Source organism: Trematomus bernacchii, unplaced genomic scaffold (genome assembly GCF_902827165.1).
Source record: "Trematomus bernacchii unplaced genomic scaffold, fTreBer1.1, whole genome shotgun sequence".
Taxonomy (NCBI): Eukaryota; Metazoa; Chordata; class Actinopteri; order Perciformes; family Nototheniidae; genus Trematomus; species Trematomus bernacchii.
The window spans coordinates 3,034,877-3,055,731 of record NW_022987839.1 but is presented as its reverse complement, the minus strand read 5'-3'; the positions used below and the strand labels follow the sequence as shown (position 1 = coordinate 3,055,731).

The 20,855-nt window shown below is 40.5% G+C and overlaps 1 protein-coding gene across 1 annotated transcript in view; it reads left to right on the top strand.

Moving 5' to 3' along the window:
* Positions 1-11,072: 11,072 nt before the first annotated feature.
* The window catches only part of st6galnac5a (ST6 (alpha-N-acetyl-neuraminyl-2,3-beta-galactosyl-1,3)-N-acetylgalactosaminide alpha-2,6-sialyltransferase 5a), a 50,380-nt gene continuing 40,597 nt past the window's right edge, over positions 11,073-20,855 (top strand). The window contains exons 1-2 of the mRNA XM_034153186.1: positions 11,073-11,476; positions 12,188-12,415. Coding sequence (XP_034009077.1) covers positions 11,462-11,476; positions 12,188-12,415 — 243 coding nt within the window. The 5' untranslated portion in view covers positions 11,073-11,461. The remainder of the gene's footprint in view (positions 11,477-12,187; positions 12,416-20,855) is intronic.

Genomic DNA, 20,855 nt, shown 5'->3' with positions numbered 1-20,855 from the left:
AAGAGCATTTTATTCTACATTTCTTTGTAGATTAATCTCAACTTGAGGTCCCACGATGGGAAGCACATGGAGGAAGTTCACATCTGATGCCAGAAATCATCATTTAAAACAGACAGGGGTAAATATGCCAACAACAACCTGTTATTATTCTGACTTTTGCTGAAAGTGGATACAATACTATGAGACGAAAAAGTCAGTTGAATAACATTGAGATATTGAGTTTAGTAGATGTTAGAATAATAGAGCTTATCAATACAGCTTCTATTTATTACTAGCTATAATATAGACATCATCATTTTCATTTTAACTGGCTGAAGCCCAAATGTTATAAACTTTACTTCATTAGTCACCTTTTGGAAGCACGTTAATCCATTTTAATCTACCATCATGGCTGCCATTGTTTCAATTCATTTTGTCACAATGTAAAAATCAATTAGGCAACAATAAAACCTTTTAAATTAGTTTAATTTTTTGATTTATGCCAAAGACCGGCCCTGTCTACACATACCAGGAATTTGCTGGGTGTATATGGTGCACTCTCATTTGCACTATGTACATCATCTTCTTTTACATATATCCTGCTTACTTGAAGTACAGTAAACGGTTATTTTGTGGTTCTTTGTAATTATTGAGTGTTCTTGTATATTAATGTGTTATTTTATACCTGCGGGACAGTATTTGGATCTTTCTGTGTGTACAAACATATTTTGAGATGACAATAAAGTTGACTTTGACTTTGATATAAACACAGTTAAAGAAGATAAATTGTAAGAAAAACCACCAAAAAATTAAATCTATTATAAGAAAATGATAAAAAAAATGTTTTATCATAACATGAAAATACAGAAAACTATTTACTATTTACAAAAAGCTACGTAAAGTATACCATGACAAAATACTATACGTGCAGTATTGTTATGAAAAGTGGAAAGCTGTGCAGATATTAAGAGCGTGTGTACAAACGGAGGGGTCAATATAATTCAATATTAGATATACACACATACATTCATACACCAAACCCCCTTAGGATTGGGTCTGCCCTCCTCTGGTATTCACTGTTGCTCGTTCACCCGAACAGGACAGCCAGCGAGCGTTTAAACAGCTCATCATTTGTCAGAGGACCCAGGGGTAATGAACGGGGTGAATTGGATGTACTCTCTAATTATGGAAAGGACAAAAAGCCGGTCAGATTCTCTCGTCAAGGTCCTCCTCCTGCAGCTCCGTGGGAGGCAGCTCTCACTCATAAATCAGATCTGCGGAGGATTAGAGAGAACATAAAACAGAGAAATATAGCACCGTGCGGACCCCAGACAATCAACCATGTAACGGCAGACGACAGGAAATAAGTAGCAGGCCCTCCTTCCTGTTATAGGCATCGTAAACACTGTGGTGGCATCAAGTGAAGTACAATTACTCAAAGGGAATTGTAGAGATATTTCTACAGGACTTTACCTGAGTATTTTTTGGTTTTGCTGCCTAATACTTCTATACACTACATTTTGGAACCAATATTGTACTTTTTAAGGCACTACAAGTATTTAACACTCAACAATCTAATAGCTACTTTTTATGGTTGAACAAATAATATGCTTATACTGTATGTGATGATGATTGATGATGATGCAGTACTGTAATATTTAGCAACCAAGTATTTTATAGAGTATCTTAAATTGGCTCAACATAGCAAGCTACAACATTACTTTATAGATTTATATTATTAGCCTATAGAAAATATGAATTAACTAATAAATAGCAGTATAAAGCAATATTAAAGTAATTACAATTAGCTCTTTCTTTAGCTGTGATGAAACAATAATCATTATAAAAAGTAACTTTACAGCTTTAGATTCTTTATAGATTCAGATTAAAAGCAAATATAAATAAATAACACATAAAAGAAGATTACTATATAATTATAGGTCAAGATCCTGTCTGCTGCAGCACATGCGAAAAACATTACAGCATTGAAGCATGTCACAGTAGATGAGCTAAATACAAATATGAACCTGAAAAAAGCATAACATGTCCTCTTTAATGCATCAATAACCCTATCAAGTTATTAAACATATGATCATGAAATGAGCCATAACACACAACGAGTCCCTTTTACTTTTGGCACTTTAAGTATATTTGGATGTCAATACTTTTGTACTTTTACTCAAGATCTTAAACCACCAGACTCGGGGACAGTTTTTGAAAGAACATCCATAACATGCATCTGTCTGCATCTTACAAATTATTTATCATATTCCATTTACTTTTATATAGACTCTTCTGGCACTATTTCTATTCTATTTTATTTGTATTATTTGTTCTATGTCCTATATACAGTATGTTGCACTGTTGGAGGAGCCTGTGACCTACGTTTTTCATTGACATATCTACACTGTAGCTATGTACAAATGACAATAAAGCCTTGAAACTTGAAGTCAAGTTTTGAATGCAGCACTTCTACTTGTAACAGAGTATGTTTAGTAATGCTACTTTGACCTTACAATATCTCAGTACTTCTTCCACCACTGCCCATGCACATTCTCTTCTGCAGCGGCCATGTTTCACAGTGACCCAGTGGTGGTTCTAGACCAATTTTACTGGGGGAGCCAGGCTGGCTATTTCATGTGTTTAAAACCAAGGTAATGCTCTTTTCAAAAGCTAAAAAGACACCAGAGACTGCTTTGGATATTGTAACTGCGCAAGGAATAATACTTGAAGTGGTTGCCTGTTACAAATACCTTGGTATCTGGCTTGATGATTGTCTCACTTTTAAACTTCATGTCAATAACCTGCTTAAAAAGCTGAGGGTTAGACTAGGTTTCTTTTACAGGAACAAGTCCTGTTTCTCGCTTGAGGCCAGGAAAAGGCTAGTCACTGTGACCTTTTGACCTGTGCTAGACTATGGTGATCTGGTCTATATGAATGCACCTGCCCATTGCCTGAACAAGTTAGATGCCGCCTATCACAGCGCACTGAGATTTGTCACTAACTGTAAAGCACTTACTCATCACTGTACCCTGTATGCCAAGGCAGGTTTGCCATCACTTACTGTACGGAGGCTCAGTCATTGGTACACGTTTATTTATAAAGCTATGTTGGGTAAACTCCCGTATTATATCTGCTCTCTGATAACACAGAGAGTTGCAAGCAGCTATTGTCTGAGATCGCATGATGTAGTCTTGTTAGATGAGAGCGCAAGGACTGTCTTAGGTAAGACAGCTTTTATGTGTGCAGCGCCACTTGCTTGGAACAGTCTACAGCTACTGTAGAATTGAAACTGAGCAATCTCATTCCTCTGCATGTTTTTAAAGCTAGTCTAAGTGAAATGCTCTTTGAAACTATGGGTATTTGTAAATGTCGATAAGTATGTAAATGTAGCCTGTAAATATGTTGTGTGATGTCCTTTATTGTTTTATGTTGTTTTATGTTTCATATGGAACCTATTTGCTGCAGATCTCCCTTGAAAAAGAGATCTATGATCTCAAGGGACCAATCTGGTTAAATAAAGGTTTGAAATGAAGAGGGGCACAAAGACAAAGACAGTATAAAGTAATTGTGTAAAATAAAGATAAAATAATAATTGGTATTTGTTTTTGTAAAGTTATTTGTTTTAGTACATTTCAGTAACAGTCCGTTGTTTCAGTAGTTTTTTTTCATTTAGAGTATTTGTTTTAGTAACTAGTGACAATTTAATAAAAAAACATTATTTTCTTTTATATAAGGTAATGAACAGTTTAATCTCCACTGTACATCCAGGACTCTGATTTGATTTAGTTCCAATAAATCGTAATATTGTAACCTTTTTTTTGGAGGGGGGGGGCCCGTAACCCTGGTCAGTGTTACGGGGGCACTGACCCCTGTTGACCCTCCCCTAGAACCCCTAGACCCCCCCCCCCCCCACACATGGAGCCGGACCATCAAAGGCTTCTCTCTGAGCGCAGTGACCTCAGTGTTACGAGCAGCATTAACATCGATCAACACGCTGCTGCTGCTGCCGGCATGTTGCATGTTGATTGCATTTTAAATGTGTCTGACTGCTCAAGGATCGTCATGGCCGAGCCGCCCACACACTGATCCGTCTGGCCCCTCATGAATACTCTCAGTGAAGCTTGTTGTAAAACGACTTGAGTTAAAGTTCACTAAAACTGTTGTTATTTTAAGAGTTAGTGCACATTTCTCTTCCTGAATGCTTCCTCCTCCTCTCTTGAAAAGCAGAGAGATTACTCGAGCAGAATTACAAGCACAGACTTTTAACAGCACAAAACAAAATAGCTCTACTCTAACTTCTCTCTCTTCATAACAGTTGCTACAAACTCACACTGGATGTTTGATCCTTTTATCTTACAAAAGAGTCATGAATAATGCATAAACACTAGCATACCATTGAGTATACCATGTGAAGTATACCACAATAAACCCCTGCTAATCATCGAAATAGAAGCATTCAGTCGCATGTATTAGGCCACCTCGTGTTCATTTCCTATTGAAAATGTGTCCTCGTTTTCTAATTTTCTATTTATTTGTAACTCATGTTGAGGGACTGTAGCAGCAGTTTATAAAATCTCGATGAATATTAGTGCAGGTGTTTCCATGCATAAGTCCTGTTTACTGCTAAGGGCTTGTTGAACTTTTGGTACACTTTCCTACTTTTTTCAAAGAGGAAGTAAGTATGCACATATCAAATGCTCTCATTTAAAGCAAGAAATATGATCTAAGCTTCTTCACTCAGGGGTGTCAAACTCAATTTCATCGCGGGCCACATTAGCATTATGGTTGCACTCAAAGGGCCAGTTGTAACTTTAAGATTATATAAATATATAATATATATAAAATAATGTATTATATTACATTATTGCCTCTGCATTGGATTATTATCGGATAGGGTAATTAATAACTTCATAATTAACTACGTCTGAAAGCAGAAGTCTAGGGCAAATAATTGCAAGTCTCTTCAGTGCGCATGTCACAAAATGAGATGCATTGTGGGACATGTAGTTTATTGGCAACGTGCTTCTGTAAAGCGGCATGTAACCATAATAAACGTATCATATTCTTTGCAAGCTCTTGCGGGCCACATAAAATGAAGTCGCGGGCCAGATTTGGCCCCCGGGCCTTGAGTTTGACACCCCTACTCTACAGGGTAAAACACAACTGCAGTGAAAACGGCCATAAACTTAATGCATGCAGTGAACAGTGGTGGATTATAACTACACTAACGTACACATTTCAGGTACTTGTACTTAACTTAAGTATGTTGGTTTTAATGCAACATCATACTTCTACTCTTCTTTATTTATATGACTTTAGTTACTCTACAGATTTTGTAATTCCTTCCTGTCCACCGAAAACGATGTATCTCAAGAGGTGTTAAATGTTGAACGTTCGTCATAAACCGAACAATTAAATGTTTCTTTCTGTGTCGAAAACATAATTTTACTTCTTAAGCTAAATAAACAGTTTTAAACCCCTCGAGTATAAGCAGGAAATGCATTGTCACAAAGCTGAAAACAGAGCTGTTTATCAGAGCTTGTGAAAAGTTGACTTTTTAGAGATAAGTGGGTCTCAGAGGATGTGGGCGAAAAAACTCATGATTATCTTTTAGAATATGATGCATTGCTGATGATAAAACTACCCAACACTATTAAAGCACAACCTTAAACATTGAAACCAAGAAAATGCAACATGAATGCAGCATCAGGAAACATTTAAAACTAGCCATTAATACAGGGGTGTCAAACTCAAATACACAGTGCCAAAATAAAAAAATCGGTACTAGTCGAGGGCCGGACTGGTTCAATGTTTATATAATAAACGTATCATATTCTTTCCAAGCTCTTGCGGGCCACATAAAATGAAGTCGCGGGCCGGATTTGGCCCCCGGGCCTTGAGTTTGACACCCCTACTCTACAGGGTAAAACACAACTGCAGTGAAAACGGCCATAAACTGAATGCATGCAGTGAACAGTGGTGGAATATAACTACACTAACGTACACATTTCAGGTACTTGTACTTAACTTATGTAGTGGAAAACTTTATAACAGTGTATACTTATAAACTTTATATGTAATGGCAAACTCTATATGTAGTGTAAACTTTAAATGATGCGCAAACTAACTTTATGTGTTACCTAATATGGTAAAATGCTATGCAGTTGTCCCATGAGGAGGTATTTTAATCCATGCCCTCTGTTCAACATATAACTAGCCTTAAGGATGTCTGGGGGTGAAACAGGGTCGTAAGCAAAAGTGAAGAAGTGTCTCAAACAAGTTCCTGTGTTTGTTTCCCCTGTCTTGCAATGAATTCCTCATTCCTTGTTTATATCTGTTTTGACCTCTCTATGACTTCCTGCTGTCCTCATTTCACCTGGCTTTAACACATTGGGGGTTAAAGTTTCAACACTTCCATCTGTCTTTACCCAGTTCCTGTTTTACTAAGTTCCTGATTTACTACATTGCCCATAGGTGGCTTCTGTTCCTCTGGGATGTGGGCTTTAGCTTATCTGCCCATCCAGCCCCCCCAGAGTGACAGGTCACGAGTTATTGTTGAACTGTGGACTGACAAAGATGCTATAAAACCTATGCGCAATTCTCTCTCTGTGCGCACTCTTTCAGAATACTCTGTACTCCGTAAGACCTGTGCCTTATTTGAAGCTTCAAATAAAGATCCAGAAAGACAACTCTGTTTCCACCATTTTATTGATTGATCATTCTGATTGTATATCTCCTGAGTATTGACTAGGTCTAAGATTTCCAAAACACTTAAGTATGTTGGTTTTAATGCAACATCATACTTCTACTCTTCTTTATTTATATTACTTTAGTTACTCTACAGATTTTGTAATTCCTTCCTGTCCACCGAAAACGATGTATGTCAAGAGGTGTTAAATGTTGAACGTTCGTCATAAACCGAACAATTAAATGTTTCTTTCTGTGTCGAGAACATAATTTTACTTCTTAAGCTAAATAAACAGTTTTAAACCCCTCGAGTATAAGCAGGAAATGCATTGTCACAAAGCTGAAAACAGAGCTGTTTATCAGAGCTTGTGAAAAGTTGACTTTTTAGAGATAAGTGGGTCTCAGAGGATGTGTGCTGATGATAAAACTACCCAACAATATTAAAGCACAACCTTAAACATTGAAACCAAGAAAATGCAACATGAATGCAGCATCAGGAAACATTTAAAACTAGCCATTAATACAGGGGTGTCAAACTCAAATACACAGTGGGCCAAAATAAAAAAATCGGTACTAGTCGAGGGCCGGACTGGTTCAATGTTTATTGCAAAACGTATTGAAATGAACTTATTGCACATATTAAACCTGGAACTAACAAAGCTTAAATGATTGCCCATAAAAACAACGTTAAATAATCAGTTGCATTCATTTCTTATGGCTCTATCTGCAGCTTTTCCGGAGTCATTTCTTATGATTACATTTTTCCACAGGCCAACAACAGCTTCAACAAAACTATTTCCCTCAAAGAACAAACCAAACATGCCCTGTTGTCGTGAGAGAAAAAGTGCAGAAGGAAACATCCATTGAAACTCAGTTTGCTCTGTGATGCTAGTTCAAGCCAGATACTTGGCATCTCATCTTGGGTGCAAGTTCATCAATGTTTGGGGTCAGGCTCCGAAATTAATTCCACCAAGGGCCTGATTTGGCCCCGGGCCTTGAGTTTGACACATGTGCATTAATACATAAAATGCTCTTACCAAAAAATGGAAAGGAATTGGGTTTCTATTTCTGTCGCAGGCGGGACTGTGATCCACACTCTGTGCCACCATTGTGCATCACCAGTCGTTCAACACTTTATAGCCTGGCAGCTGTGAAAATACTGTACCATAGCGATGTTTGTTGTTTATGTTCATTATAATATATCTGAGTCCTTAATGATCATTTTGTGGTACTGGGCTTTTAGGTAGGCCTGAAAAGACTGAAAGTGATGCCAAGTGATGCATCTTTATCACTAGATTAATCAACTTTTAGAGTTAGTGCTAATGCTGGAAAAGAGCTGGTAACACTGGGCCTGGTTTTCCAGTAAGATCATTTTAAAAATCAACCTTACTCTTGCTAGCTTCCCAATGTTACATTCCCAAGCTTTAAGTAAATCCTGCTCAATTTTATTTTACTTGATTACAATTTTTAAAGAGGACATATTATGCTTGAGTTTGAGGTTGATATTTGTATTCTGTGTGACATGTCTCAATGCTTTAATGTTCTAAAAAAGCTCTTTATTTTGCTCATACTGCCTGTGCTGCAGCACCTCTTTTCACCCTCTGTCTGAAACCAGAGCCCAGTCTGCTCTGATTGGTTAGTTGGCCGGCTCTGTTGTGATTGGTCAACCGCTTAGAGATGTCTCACCCCTTAGCCTATCATGTACAACAGGGGGGGCGGACTCTCATCCAGCCCAGCCCACGTGAATTGTAAACGGGGGGGGGGGTGCTAGTGAACTGTCAACGGGAACCTGTCAGCGTGACTTCATTGATGCCGTTTGAAAAAAGCGAACCGACCCGACCGTTCGGTCATTCTACAGATGGCCAAAGTATCGAAGTGGGCCGATCGGAGTGGGCCGAGTGGCCCTCCGGCCCACGCACAGCACACTCCCGGTATTCCCAATGGCCAGTCCGACCCTGACGTACAATGTGTTGGAGCGCTAGCTAATAGAAGCATAGGTGTTACAGTGTGATGTCATAATGTTGCAGACGTAAACAAAGGAGTCCAATGGATGCGATTCAGGCAAGAGGGGGGGGGGGGGGGGGGGGGGGAGTGTGTGAGAGAGAAGGGTTTTTTAGCCTTTACAGACCATTTACATGCACACAAACCAATACATCACACTACAGGAAATGGAAAACCACAAAAAAGCATAATAGGGCCTCTTTAAGTGCAGGATTTTTTTTCTCGTAGTGACAGTTTTTTCATATGTGGTATTACCAATTATATAAAGGGTCCGAATACCTCCCATACTGTGCACAAACACATGAAGACTTTTGACAGTTATCTCTAAAATGTTTTTGCCAAATTCCTTGAATATCCCCATTTAAACGCAGAGATCCACATGCCCTCTCCCTGCCCTCAGTAAAAGCACACTTCAAAGACGGCCTCTCTTTGAAACTGTTTTTCTGATGTGCTGCGTTTGTTGTTGTTATTGTTGTTGTGTTTCAGCACATTATTCCCCCATGACAACGATGGCAACACTGATGGGGATTACTGCTTCTGGGAAGTCGCTCATGCATCTCCCGTGAGGGCCTAATTTTTTTTAAGCAGATTATACAGAGTCCCAGGCAGATGTGGGTGAAACATGCAGCAGCTCCACAGCTTTAATGCATTGTTATGTGTGGGTTTAACTGTCCATTGTGGATTAATGTGCAGTCATGGCGACACAGGGAGATACGTGGAGATGAGGTCATTATATAAACTATTTAAAGAATTAATCTGTAGACATTTCATGTTTCTTTTAGGGATACAGCTATTTCTGTGGGCCATATAGATCCATTGTTGTCGCACTGGGTGACATGTTCCTTCCTTTCAAAGTCAATCCTACATAGTATCCCTGACAATGACATCTAGTTTGAACAAATCTGTACCTAATACCCCACAACATTCATTAAAGGAAGTAGTGGCTCTTCAAACACTGTACTTGTAATCAGGGATTTAGCAGAATTAACCACTATCATTGTTCCTGTCCAGCAATGCAGTTGACGTGCACTGTTTTGGTAACGTAAATAACCACGAGTGCATCAAATGCATATCGTTTTTTAACATTGGCTATGATAACTTAAGTAACCAGCTGTTTAAGGGAATCATTAGCATCTGTATAAAAATTGACTAATAATATATTTGTATGCATTTTTTGTGGCCACTTGGGGTCAGCAGAAACAGCTTTAATCACCACACTGGCACATTATCACATTATAAAGTTGAAAGGGGAAAGGTGTTAGCGGAAAAGTTGCTTTTTTAAATATCCAACAGGTAAAGAGCAACATTAGCCTTTAGTTTCACTCATGTTTTCCTCTACGATCGAGATATATATTCCCAAAATACATGCTTTAATATCATCTCTTTAAAAAAAAGATACATTTTCTGTATTTCTGCCTGAGTGAAAATTCCCTCTCCTCTCTACATGTTGTACAACTGCAGCAACAAGACTTCAAACTAAATCTACGATGATCTAAGACCTGACTGTATTTCTTTTACCTTATCGATTTTAAATCATCATTTTTGAACATTTCTTTGATCACCTTTCAAGTCTTCTGCTGAACATATAGCAAACATCTCAAATTAAATCCTATCAGTGTTTTAAAAACATGGTTTTACATTATTTTTCTTCTTCTCTCAGTTTCTTAGTGGTAACTATTTAACTCTATTATACGTACCAACCTTTTACATCTATATGTATATAATGTACGTACATGTATACTATACTGCATGTGCATATTTGGTCGTGCACTGAATGTATACATATCTACACATGCATGCATATTTGTATATCTATATGTGCACATATGGGAAGTGTTACACAGTGGGCTTCTGCTCAACAGGAATATGCATACATCAACACTAAAACAGGAGCAGTGAAAATTCAGCACCAGGCTGCATGCTGCGATAATGTTGATGTACAGTGAACATGATTAGGTGTACTTATATTTCAATACTGACATCCAAGCAAACTGATTTATAATAGCACTTAACATTAAATAAGAAAGAAACAAGAGAATAAGGTGTGCAATGCACTGAATAAAGAGAAAACTGGATAGATAGATAGATGGATAGATAGATAGATAGATAGATAGATAGATAGACTAGTATATTATAGGTTACTATGTTTATTGTTAATTAAAGTGGGAAGTTAAATGTGTAACTCCTTGCATACAGTAAGGTTCGTTATGTGTTAGTAGATATACGTGGCATAAATACTAAGATAAAGTTAAAATACCTCAAATGAGTTGAGAACTGCAGTACTTGTACAATACAAAACAAGTAGCCTACAAATACCTCTCTGATTAACAATGACTCAGTGTTGGTTGCTCTCCAAGATATCATCGCAGCTGTTTGACTTCTCTTGCATTCATAATCCCCCTCATACTCAGTGCAGCGGAAGAAGGAGATGACACGGAGTGGGTTCACTGTACTCCAGAGTAATCCGAGTAGAGATTTCCATCAAATACTGCTCAGCAGGAAATAACCATTAAACAAAACGGCCTTATCACCCTCTCGCAGGTAGTCTCTTTAATTAACTGCGCCTATACTCTCCCAGCCGCTGTAACTCGGGGGGCTTTAAGACCCGGCAGAGGTGCCACAGTGAACATCTGTCGCCTCGTCTCCTCACTATGAATGCGCTGAGCTCCGGTCTGGAGACAGTCAGCGGCGGCAGGAGGAGAGGAGAGGAACCGGGACGAGAGCAGATGGACGATGAGAGAAAGTAGAGCCGGACGCACTGAGCTGCAGGGATAAGACGGAGCTCCGCAAAATGAAGACACCTATGGTAAAGCTTTCTGCCATGCAACTGTTTGGGCTTTTTACACCCAGCATTGTTCAGTGAAGTGCGCTCCGATCGCCATAACGCGGCTGTGTGCACTCTGTCGGATCAAAAGATTAGGATCTGAACAATGGTGATCCAGCTGTGCGCTCTGTGCCACTAAACTCCGGATTTTTCCTAAAAACACTAGACAGCATGAGGGGGTTTTCCGGGTTTTAATGCAGATGCATTCATCTTAAAAGTGATTTTTGTATTCTCTTTCATATGTATTGTCCTAATGCACGCTGTGAAATAAAAAAAGATGCACATTATCAAAACAAAAACCTGCTTATGGGCATGTGGGATTTCTGTATGCACCCTTTGACTTACAACGTCAATGTATGTTATTAACTTATTTTTTTTAACTTTATGGCTTATTGTAAATTCCCGTGCAGATGTCTGTGCATTACAATTCATGCATGCAAACTAAGTAAAGATTTTCATTAACAACCTGACATCTTGTCATGTCATGATTCTGACTGTGCCCTTAAGTTACATTTTTCGATAAAAGCTGTTTTTATAAGTTGTGTTCACACGTGACACGACTTCCAGGAAGTTGTGTTAGTGTTGACAGTGAGGCAGGAAGATGAGGAAGATGAGGGTGCAGGAGCAGTTTACAGTTTACAGTCAGTCCGCTGCAACAGGAATAATCTGTATCTGTTTGTGTCTTTGCCTCAGCGCCATGGGATAGCTGTGGTCCTCGTGCTCCTCCTGTGCGCGAGCTTGTTCCTAGTGTACAACGGAAGCTTCAACGGCACTTCTTCCAGGGACGCTAACGACACCCACACACACACCCACACACACACCCGGCAGAATGAGCAGCTGCGTCGGCCCACTGAAGCACCCCCCAGGGCCAGGCCTCACCCCCCCATCCTCCAGGGATACAGTGGCATCATCGACCATAAGGTAAACAAGTGTGTGTGTGTGCGTGTGTGTGCGTGTGTGTGTGTGTGTGTGTGTGTGTGTGTGTGTGTGTGTGTGTGTGTGTGTGTGTGGTGTGTGTGTGTGTGTGTGTGTGTGTGTGTGTGCAGAGGTGGACAAAGAATTCAGATTATTTACTTGAGTAAAAGTACCATACTGTAAAAGTTCTGCAGCAAGAATCTTAATTAAGTAAAATTAATGTACTTAAAGTTTTAGTAGTACGCATTTTCATTGCTGAAGAAATTCTGCCACTTAATTTTCTGTTGACCCACCCATGTTTCCTATATTGTGTGTCAAAATCTGAATTTATAAAGTAGCTGGTATGTAAAATAAATGTAGTGGAGTAAAAAGTACAACATTGACCTCCAAATTGTAGTAGAGTAGAAGTATAAAGTTGTATAAAATGAAAATACTTGGTCAAAGTACCTCAAATGTGTACTGTGTGTGTGTGTGTGTGTGTGTGTGTGTGTGTGTGTGTGTGTGTGTGTGTGTGTGTGTGTGTGTGTGTGTGTGTGTGTGTGTGTGTGTGTGTGTGTGTGTGTGTGTGTGTGTGTGTGTGTGTGTGTGTGTGTGTGTGTGTGTGTGTGTGTGTGTGTGTGTGTGGCTCTCATAATGCATGGAGAGGGTGGATGATTGGCTTCAAAAGTTTGGATAATGCGCTGCGAAATGGGCACCAAAGTGAAGCCAGTGTCTCCCTTAAGATGCCCATTTGTGCACTGCATCTCCATTTCTTATTACCTGTAACACACACACACACACACACACACACACACACACACACACACACACACACACCCTTCCCCCTGTCTAATGGCCAGCAGTCATCAATCCGCACAGCTCTTTAGAGAAAGAACGCATCACCCTTCTGTCATTTATCACAATTTTCTCCAGCACAGTGTAGCGCCACACTCAATACCCACCTGTCGTTACTAATAACAGCTTAGGCTACAAATGAAATTCTTGGCTGCATTCTTGCTCTCTAATTGGTAAACCCAGGAGACCTTCAGCTAGGTGAACCCTGACGTCACAGCAGGAGTGTGTATTGACTTCCATCTATTTACCAAGCCAGGAGAAAACAATCAATGTGAGTACCGAGGAGCGAAGCCGCTGCAAGTTAAGCAGACCTAATCACCTTGTAAAGGCTTTCTCTTTTTTAGGCAACATACAAGGCAGCTTCTCTGCAGGCAATTTGGTTGATGGTGGGCGGTGTGCAACTCTGAGAGTAATGATCTATGCAACTGTTCTCTAACCCGTTTGGATTTAAGATGCTAGATTTAGAGAATGGAACGTTTTGACAATAGATCCAATGAAAAACCCGCAGAAATCGTTTTTGTCTCTCTGTAATCATGTTGTGTCTCTGTAATTGTTTTTGTAGATGTTTCATATCTCTCTGTAGTCTTTTGGCATCTTTTATGGAGTTTTTGTGCCTTTCTTTGTAGTTTTATTTGCATGATTGTATTCAAATTGGGGCTCTTTGTTAGATATTGTTTTCAGCTAATTTCTATGTGTTTTCTTGCAAAATGCCTTTTGTGGTTGGAACTACAACAGAGCCTTATGCCAGGTGTTTGATGTCTATACGGATGTGGGCAGATTTTGTCACGGTGATAGAGGTGCAACAGTGCAAGACGACCCAGACACTAAACTTTACAGGTGTGTAGTTGATAACAAAATGAAGATCATGCAGCCTGACAGGGGTGGCAGAAGGGAACACTTTATCTCCCTGCTTTACTCTTCTGACATGATTTATTGTCATGGCTCGAGTGATCCCATTACAACATGGTCTCTAGTTGTATTTGTTTTCCCTCCCTGTAGAAGTTTGTGTGTCTTTGTTGTCGATTTGATTGACTTTCCACCGATAAAGGTTAATAGTCACTTCGACCAGAGCCCTGAGGGCCTGGAGTATCTCTCCGTGGCAGGATGGATGACACTTTGAGTGACAGAGCTAATTAGTGTTGCCATCTTTCTCTAAAGAAAATGATAAGTTGGCTGCTGCAAAACTGCTTTAATTCATCAGATTGATGTCGCAGGTTGATTTGCATATGAGTAATTTCACAGCCTCCCCTCTGCTCTCAGAAGAGGCTGTTGCTTTGACAAATAGGCAGCGTGTACATGTATCAGCTGGACAGATTTGGAAGTAAACACATTGTTCGTAAATGTCAGAAAATGTAGCCTGGTAGGGAAATGAACTTTTGCTAAATCAAACACCAGGGGCTCTGAAGAGTCACTTAATCTTGTGAAAAAGCACTGCAGGTTGGCAACAGAAGGTAGAACTATTATTCATTCAAATAAATCCCATTGGTGCGGAAACCAACAAGTGCAGAAGCCTCTAATTTCGATGGCTGTGAAAGGTTCAGCTGGCAGAGTTTTCTCAGGAGAAATGCTGCTCGTCTGTCTACTTAAAATTCCCCTTTGAGTCACTCGGCTCTACAGGGAGTGCACGCTGGTGATGGTGTGAACCGTGAATTCACAGTTCACTTTATGTATGACATACTGTGCCCAACTGCATGTAGTCATGGTGACTTAATATCTATGTGAGCAGAATGAGGCAACCATTTTCAACCTATTTCTAAGGAACCTTTTCAAAGGGTTTCAAATATACATGTATAGAATTGTATTAATGGGATTCATTCTCCTGTGACTCAGTGATGATTATTAAATCTCTATATGACTGTCTGTCTGGGTGTCCAAAGATTACAGGAAGCATCTCTCTGTATGTCTAAATGTAATGGAACGTATTTTCGTCTTTGTAAGCTTTACAAAAGTTCGTTAATGGATACTGAAAGAAAAGGAAGCCTGAAAAATATTTAAGGTTGTCTGTTCACGCTTGCAAATGTGACAAAAAAAAACAGAACAAATGCTGTTTGTGAGCTCCCTATTTCAGAACTTTGACCTCCTCACATAATGACCAAAATATATAATTTTCTTACGCGCATTTCAGCCTTTATATCGAGGACGTTGTGTTTCATGGTTGGTGCTTTGAGCCAAAGATAAATAAGCACCACGACTGTATTTAATTCTGTCTTACTTTAGTAGTTAAGTTTGGGCATAAAGCTGTGAAGGTTACTTTCAGTTTTTGAACGGCCATGAACGTCTACATGGGCCGCCTCTCATGCAGCATGACATTTATCACCATGCCAACAATGATGTGTGCGCATGGCTCCTCGGGCAGATATCCAATGGAGTTGAAAGGGGACATATTATACTTATTTTCAGGTTCATGTTTGTATTTTGTACTGTTCAAAAAGGTCTGTTGTGATTGGGGTGGAGTGGGAAAGAAACTCCCTCTGGATGGAACTGCGAGATTTTAGCCTTAGCAGACCATTCACATCCTATAACACACTACAGGAAAGGGAAAACCCCAAAAAGTAGAGTAGGGCCTCTTGAAGCAAAAAATACATGAACCTCAGCTGTCTGTTTCTGCGTCCGTTGGTAAGGATATCTGCTCTATATGGTCCTGGAAAGACATTTTGTTTCATTGAATGGACAATTCTGAATAACATTTCACAGGCATTCATCTTTTGCTTCTACATTATTGGGTTAAAGCTGATGTTTTTGCACAGCCTGTTTGTCCCTAAGGACTCAAACTGTGTTTAGTTCAGTTACTTCCTTAAGATCGTAGTACTTTAACTTGTTTTTAGAATCTTCATTAAAGTGTGTAAACTTTTTAATGTTGTGACTCTGTTTATAAGTGGGATGTGGATGATGGGCATGCTGTGAGACAGGACATTCAAATCCAGTTAATATTTGTTGTGGTCAATATGCCAGAGGCTGTATTAGTGTTTGGTCTTGAATTCAAAATTAATATAATGAGTTCTGACAGAATTTGCGCGGTGCACATATAAAACGAGTCATTCATATTTAAGCTAAGGGGACACGCTGCAGCATCTTCTTTTCTCAAGGCCTGAAATGCCAATATTCAGTGACAGTGTTGGTTTTGATTTGATGAGGATTTGTCTGTAATGCGTCAGTAAACCCAGCTTTGGATGGGAATTGATTTTCCCGCTCTGACGGGAGCAGCCGAGCATCCTAAGTAAACCGCCAATTTATTTTTTTCTCTTGGCAGTAAACTTATTGACATTTTAGCGACAAGGGACATCAATTAGGGCCAAGGCTCCACTGAACATCATTCATGCTTTTTTCCAAAGCTGCTATTATATCACCCTTCACATTGTTCCACTGCAAGCTGCAATCAATACTCTGATTCAAATGCACTCAGCGACTACAGCATGTGGAAGTGCAAAACACAGGCCAACCTTCAAACACATTATGTTCAGTTTTTCGAGACATTTTGTTCTGCCGGCGGTTTGACTTCACAGATGAGCTCTCTCTGTACATATGGAGAATTGAAGAAATTATTGACCTTGTCTCACATTAGTTCTTCCGCACTGCTGAATGAGCGGTGTTTGGAAAAACTCCTCTGACATGAACATTTGTCTTCTTCATCTTTGCTTGCTGACCTCTTTGCCATATTGATCTCTCCAAGATATCAGGAGGCGTGCGCTCGGGGCATAGCCAGCCAGCCTTTGACCATTTCACTTTATCTTCCACCAGAGTATTAAACTCATCACAACCCTGAGAAAACACAACTTGAAGCCTTTAAGTTTTCTGTACACTTTCTTGCCACGATTTCTAAACATTTGAAGAACATTGCAAATCTTTCTTTTTCGGGTTATGAATCGATACTTCCATCCATCCATCCATCCATCTTCACCCGCTTATCCGTGGTCGGGTCGCGGAGGTATCAGTTCCAGCAGAGAGCCCCAAACGTTCCTTTCCCTGGCCACATCAACCAGCTCTGACTGGGGGATCCCAAGGCGCTCCCAGGCCAGCGAAGAGATATAATCCCTCCACCTGGTCCTAGGTCTACCCCTCGGTCTCCTCCCAGCTGGACGTACCTGGAACACCTCACTAGGAGGCGCCCAGGTGGCATCCTTACTAGGTGCCCGAACCAACTCAACTGAACCGATACTTATGAAAGATATTTGTTTGTATCTTACAGACACTATTTATGCAACAGAAATCCATTAAAACCCTGTGGACCAGTATGTTTTAATGCTGATGCGATTTAGTGTCATTGGTTGGCAGACCGTTTGCATTGAGGATAGGGACGGAAGGAATAAGGAAGCAAAGAAAGGAAGTTGGGATGGAAATAAGAAGGAAATGACTCTCTTGAAGACTAAGGTCCAACAGAACAAGAGAAGAAGACAAAAGTAGGAAAGGGTGGAGATTGATAAAAGAGAATATAGGAGCCGGGAAAGGTTCAGCCTACGAGAAAAAGACAAGTGAGTGAAGGAGGCAGAAACCAAGAGCGAACGATAGAAAGATCCCGAGGGGTTTCCTTTCTTCTAGCAGTATCTTACATTTTATTCAGTCAGTGAGGAGGAGGAGGAGGAGGAGGAGGAGGAGAAGGAGGAGGAGGAGGACAGGAAACCAGTCTTGCCCGTCTCTTGTGGGAGATGGAAGCACGAGGCAGCGTTACGCCTCCCTCTGATTGCCTCTCTGACACCACTATCATGCAGATTCCCTAACTGATATCCTGTCAGACAGGGGAGAAGTGATGGAGGAGATTCTGGTGCAGACGAGGAGTCTTATCAAACACGAGGGACGCCCTGATGTCACGGGGGAACAGGGAGAACCAGGCCGACTCTTCCTGCTCACAAGACAAAGAGTCTGCTTAATAGAGTACCCGGAAGATTTATCGCACTCCTCTAACAATGTCACGATCGCGATGGATAGTTAAAACAAGACGATAACGCTTTTCTCTTTTTGTTCCAAGTCTTCCATATTGTCAATTCTTACATGCGGATGTAAAGCAAGTAGGTTTACCATCTTCAAAATCTTGAACTGGTTTTTGATCCAATCGTAAATATTGAAATGTTGACCTTTTGATCAGAGTGCTAGATGGCAAGTTAAAGAAATTAGCCAAGTCATTGAAACGAGTCCTAATGGGGGACATGAATATATCTGTGCAAAATGTTATGACTATTCATCTGTGATATATTTTACACAAAACCAAATTGAGAAGTCCGTGGATCAGGAATGTCTTTAGGACTTATCCTGTGAGGACGGTGAAAGCTTGAACCAAATTTCAAATGTCAAACTCGTTATACAGTATATTAGATTTTTCAACAAACATGTGAAATGCGTGAAACGTGCTGATAAAAAAATCGAATTAATCACCAAAAAAGTATGATTTATACTCTGGGAACAATTAATGTTTCCCCTACATTTCAGTGACAATCCATCCAATAGTTTTTGAGATATTGCCGTAAAAAGTGGTCCAGCTCCAGGAGATTGGAGCCAATGCGACAAAAAAGATTTACAAAGCAGGTTTTTCTGCCCAAACCGTCTTTTACGACCTGCTTCACTCTGAGCCAACGGAGAACAAAGCCATCTGTGCCAATGAAGACATGACAAGGCATCCCTCTCCCGACCACTGCTTTACTGACAGCTGGAGGAGTGAGATGTTCAATATTTCATCTCAGGCATCTTCTGTTTTCTCCAAGCAACAAAGTCATTTTTCACCGTTCATTAGGATCTTCCTGTGCAATGTGCCAGCTGGATAGCGAAACAGAAAACTCCCCAATTAGGCTGTTATGGCCAAGGACTCCTTTATGCAAACTAACCGTGTGTGTGTGTGTGTGTGTGTGTGTGTGTGTGTGTGTGTGTGTGTGTGTGTGTGTGTGTGTGTGTGTGTGTGTGTGTGTGTGTGTGTGTGTGTGTGTGTGTGTGTGTGTGTGTGTGTGTGTGTGTGTGTGTGTGTGTGTGTGTGTGTGTGTGTGTGTGTGTGTGTGTGTGTGTGTGTGTGTGTGTGTGTGTGTGTGTGTGTGTGTGTGTGTGTGTGTGTGTGTGTGTGTGTGTGTGTGTGTGTGTGTGTGTGTGTGTGTGTGTGTGTGTGTGTGTGTGTGTGTGTGTGTGTGTGTGTGTGTGTGTGTGTGTGTGTGTGTGTGTGTGTGTGTGCGTGCATGTGTATGTGTATGTGTGTGTGTGTACATTAGCAGCCAGATAACCAATATTTTTATGCAGAGACTTTGTTAGAATAATAAAAATGCTCCGTTGCGACTGAAGAGAAGAGAGTAGTGATTTCTCTCTACTACAGAGCTCCCAATTGGGCCACAGTCTTGGATTTAAACTTATCTCCAGTGCATTCTGCTCCCGCTAAACATAACAAGGCTTCAGGGTCTTTCCAATGCAGGCTTGGAAAGCAATTATGAATGAAGAGTGGGAGGGTGGAGGGGGTGGGCACGTCTCGATAAGCATTCCCTCGACGGAGTAATCTCACACTTGATGCCTTTTGGCATTCTGTGGTTTGGGAGTCGCTGGTGAAGTCGTACATTTTTCAACATAAAAGAAGTGGAGGGAGATTTCCTGAGACGTGTGTCATGAGCTGAATGGTGATTTCATGCTTCTGCTTGTTTTAACCTTTGGTGCTTGTAAGCGGCGGCCTGTGGGGTTCTCTCCTCATTTGGCCCCTGAGAGACCTGTAAAGGATCTGAAAAGGTTAAACTATGATAAATGGATGATACCTTTTGGCACAACATCAGGAGAGAGATGATGAGCCGCCGCTGGCTTCTGCATCGTTGAGGGCAAATGCAAAGAGACGGCTGGCAGGAAGCTCGGCAATAAAACCCAATTTCTTTGCTTTTCCTTCCTCTGGCTCCCCAGACCTACGACAGGCTACATTACTCAGCTGTTTAGACGTGATTAATGAGCGTGTCCTCCATGGTGGGGGAGAGGGATGATCAAACTCTTACTTGTATTTTGGCGTAATCGCTTTCTGTATGCCGTGAGCGTCCCCCAAAACTCCCCAGATTAGAACCATATTGGATACCAAGGTCATTCATTACGGAGGCCTGGGGCTTGTTGGTTGGTTTCTTTGCCAACAAATGGAGCATAGGAGCTGTGTTAAGAGGTTGGAAAAGTTTTTGTAAAACAAGAAACCACGCAGGAAACATGAAAAGAAAGAAGTAGCGTTGAAGTGTTTTGCTGATGTGACATTAAGTCATTGCACCCCGATGTCTGCCTTCAATAGAAACAGTCCCAATTACAGGGAAGACTTTGATATACATCCCCCCCTTCATTGAGGAGATCCTGTCATGGTTACTCATTGAAGATATTTTGGTCTCCAGTGGTGTCGGAGTAAGCATTTTTTTCCTGGACGTTATACAAAGCTTCTTCCGCCTCCACTTCCTCCCTCACTGCTCGAGGGACTCCACATTAATTCAAGTTACATCAACAGCAGGGTCTTTCACGGGACCACGACTCTCTATAGTGTAAAACAGATACCGTAAATACTCCTTATTCTCTCTCAGAGCTATTTCAGCTGATGCATCGTCCCCTGCACTGGAAAAGGTCACATTTGACAAACAAACGGCAACATATTCAAGAAAGAAATCAGAATAAATGAGTGTAAAGCAAATGCAGA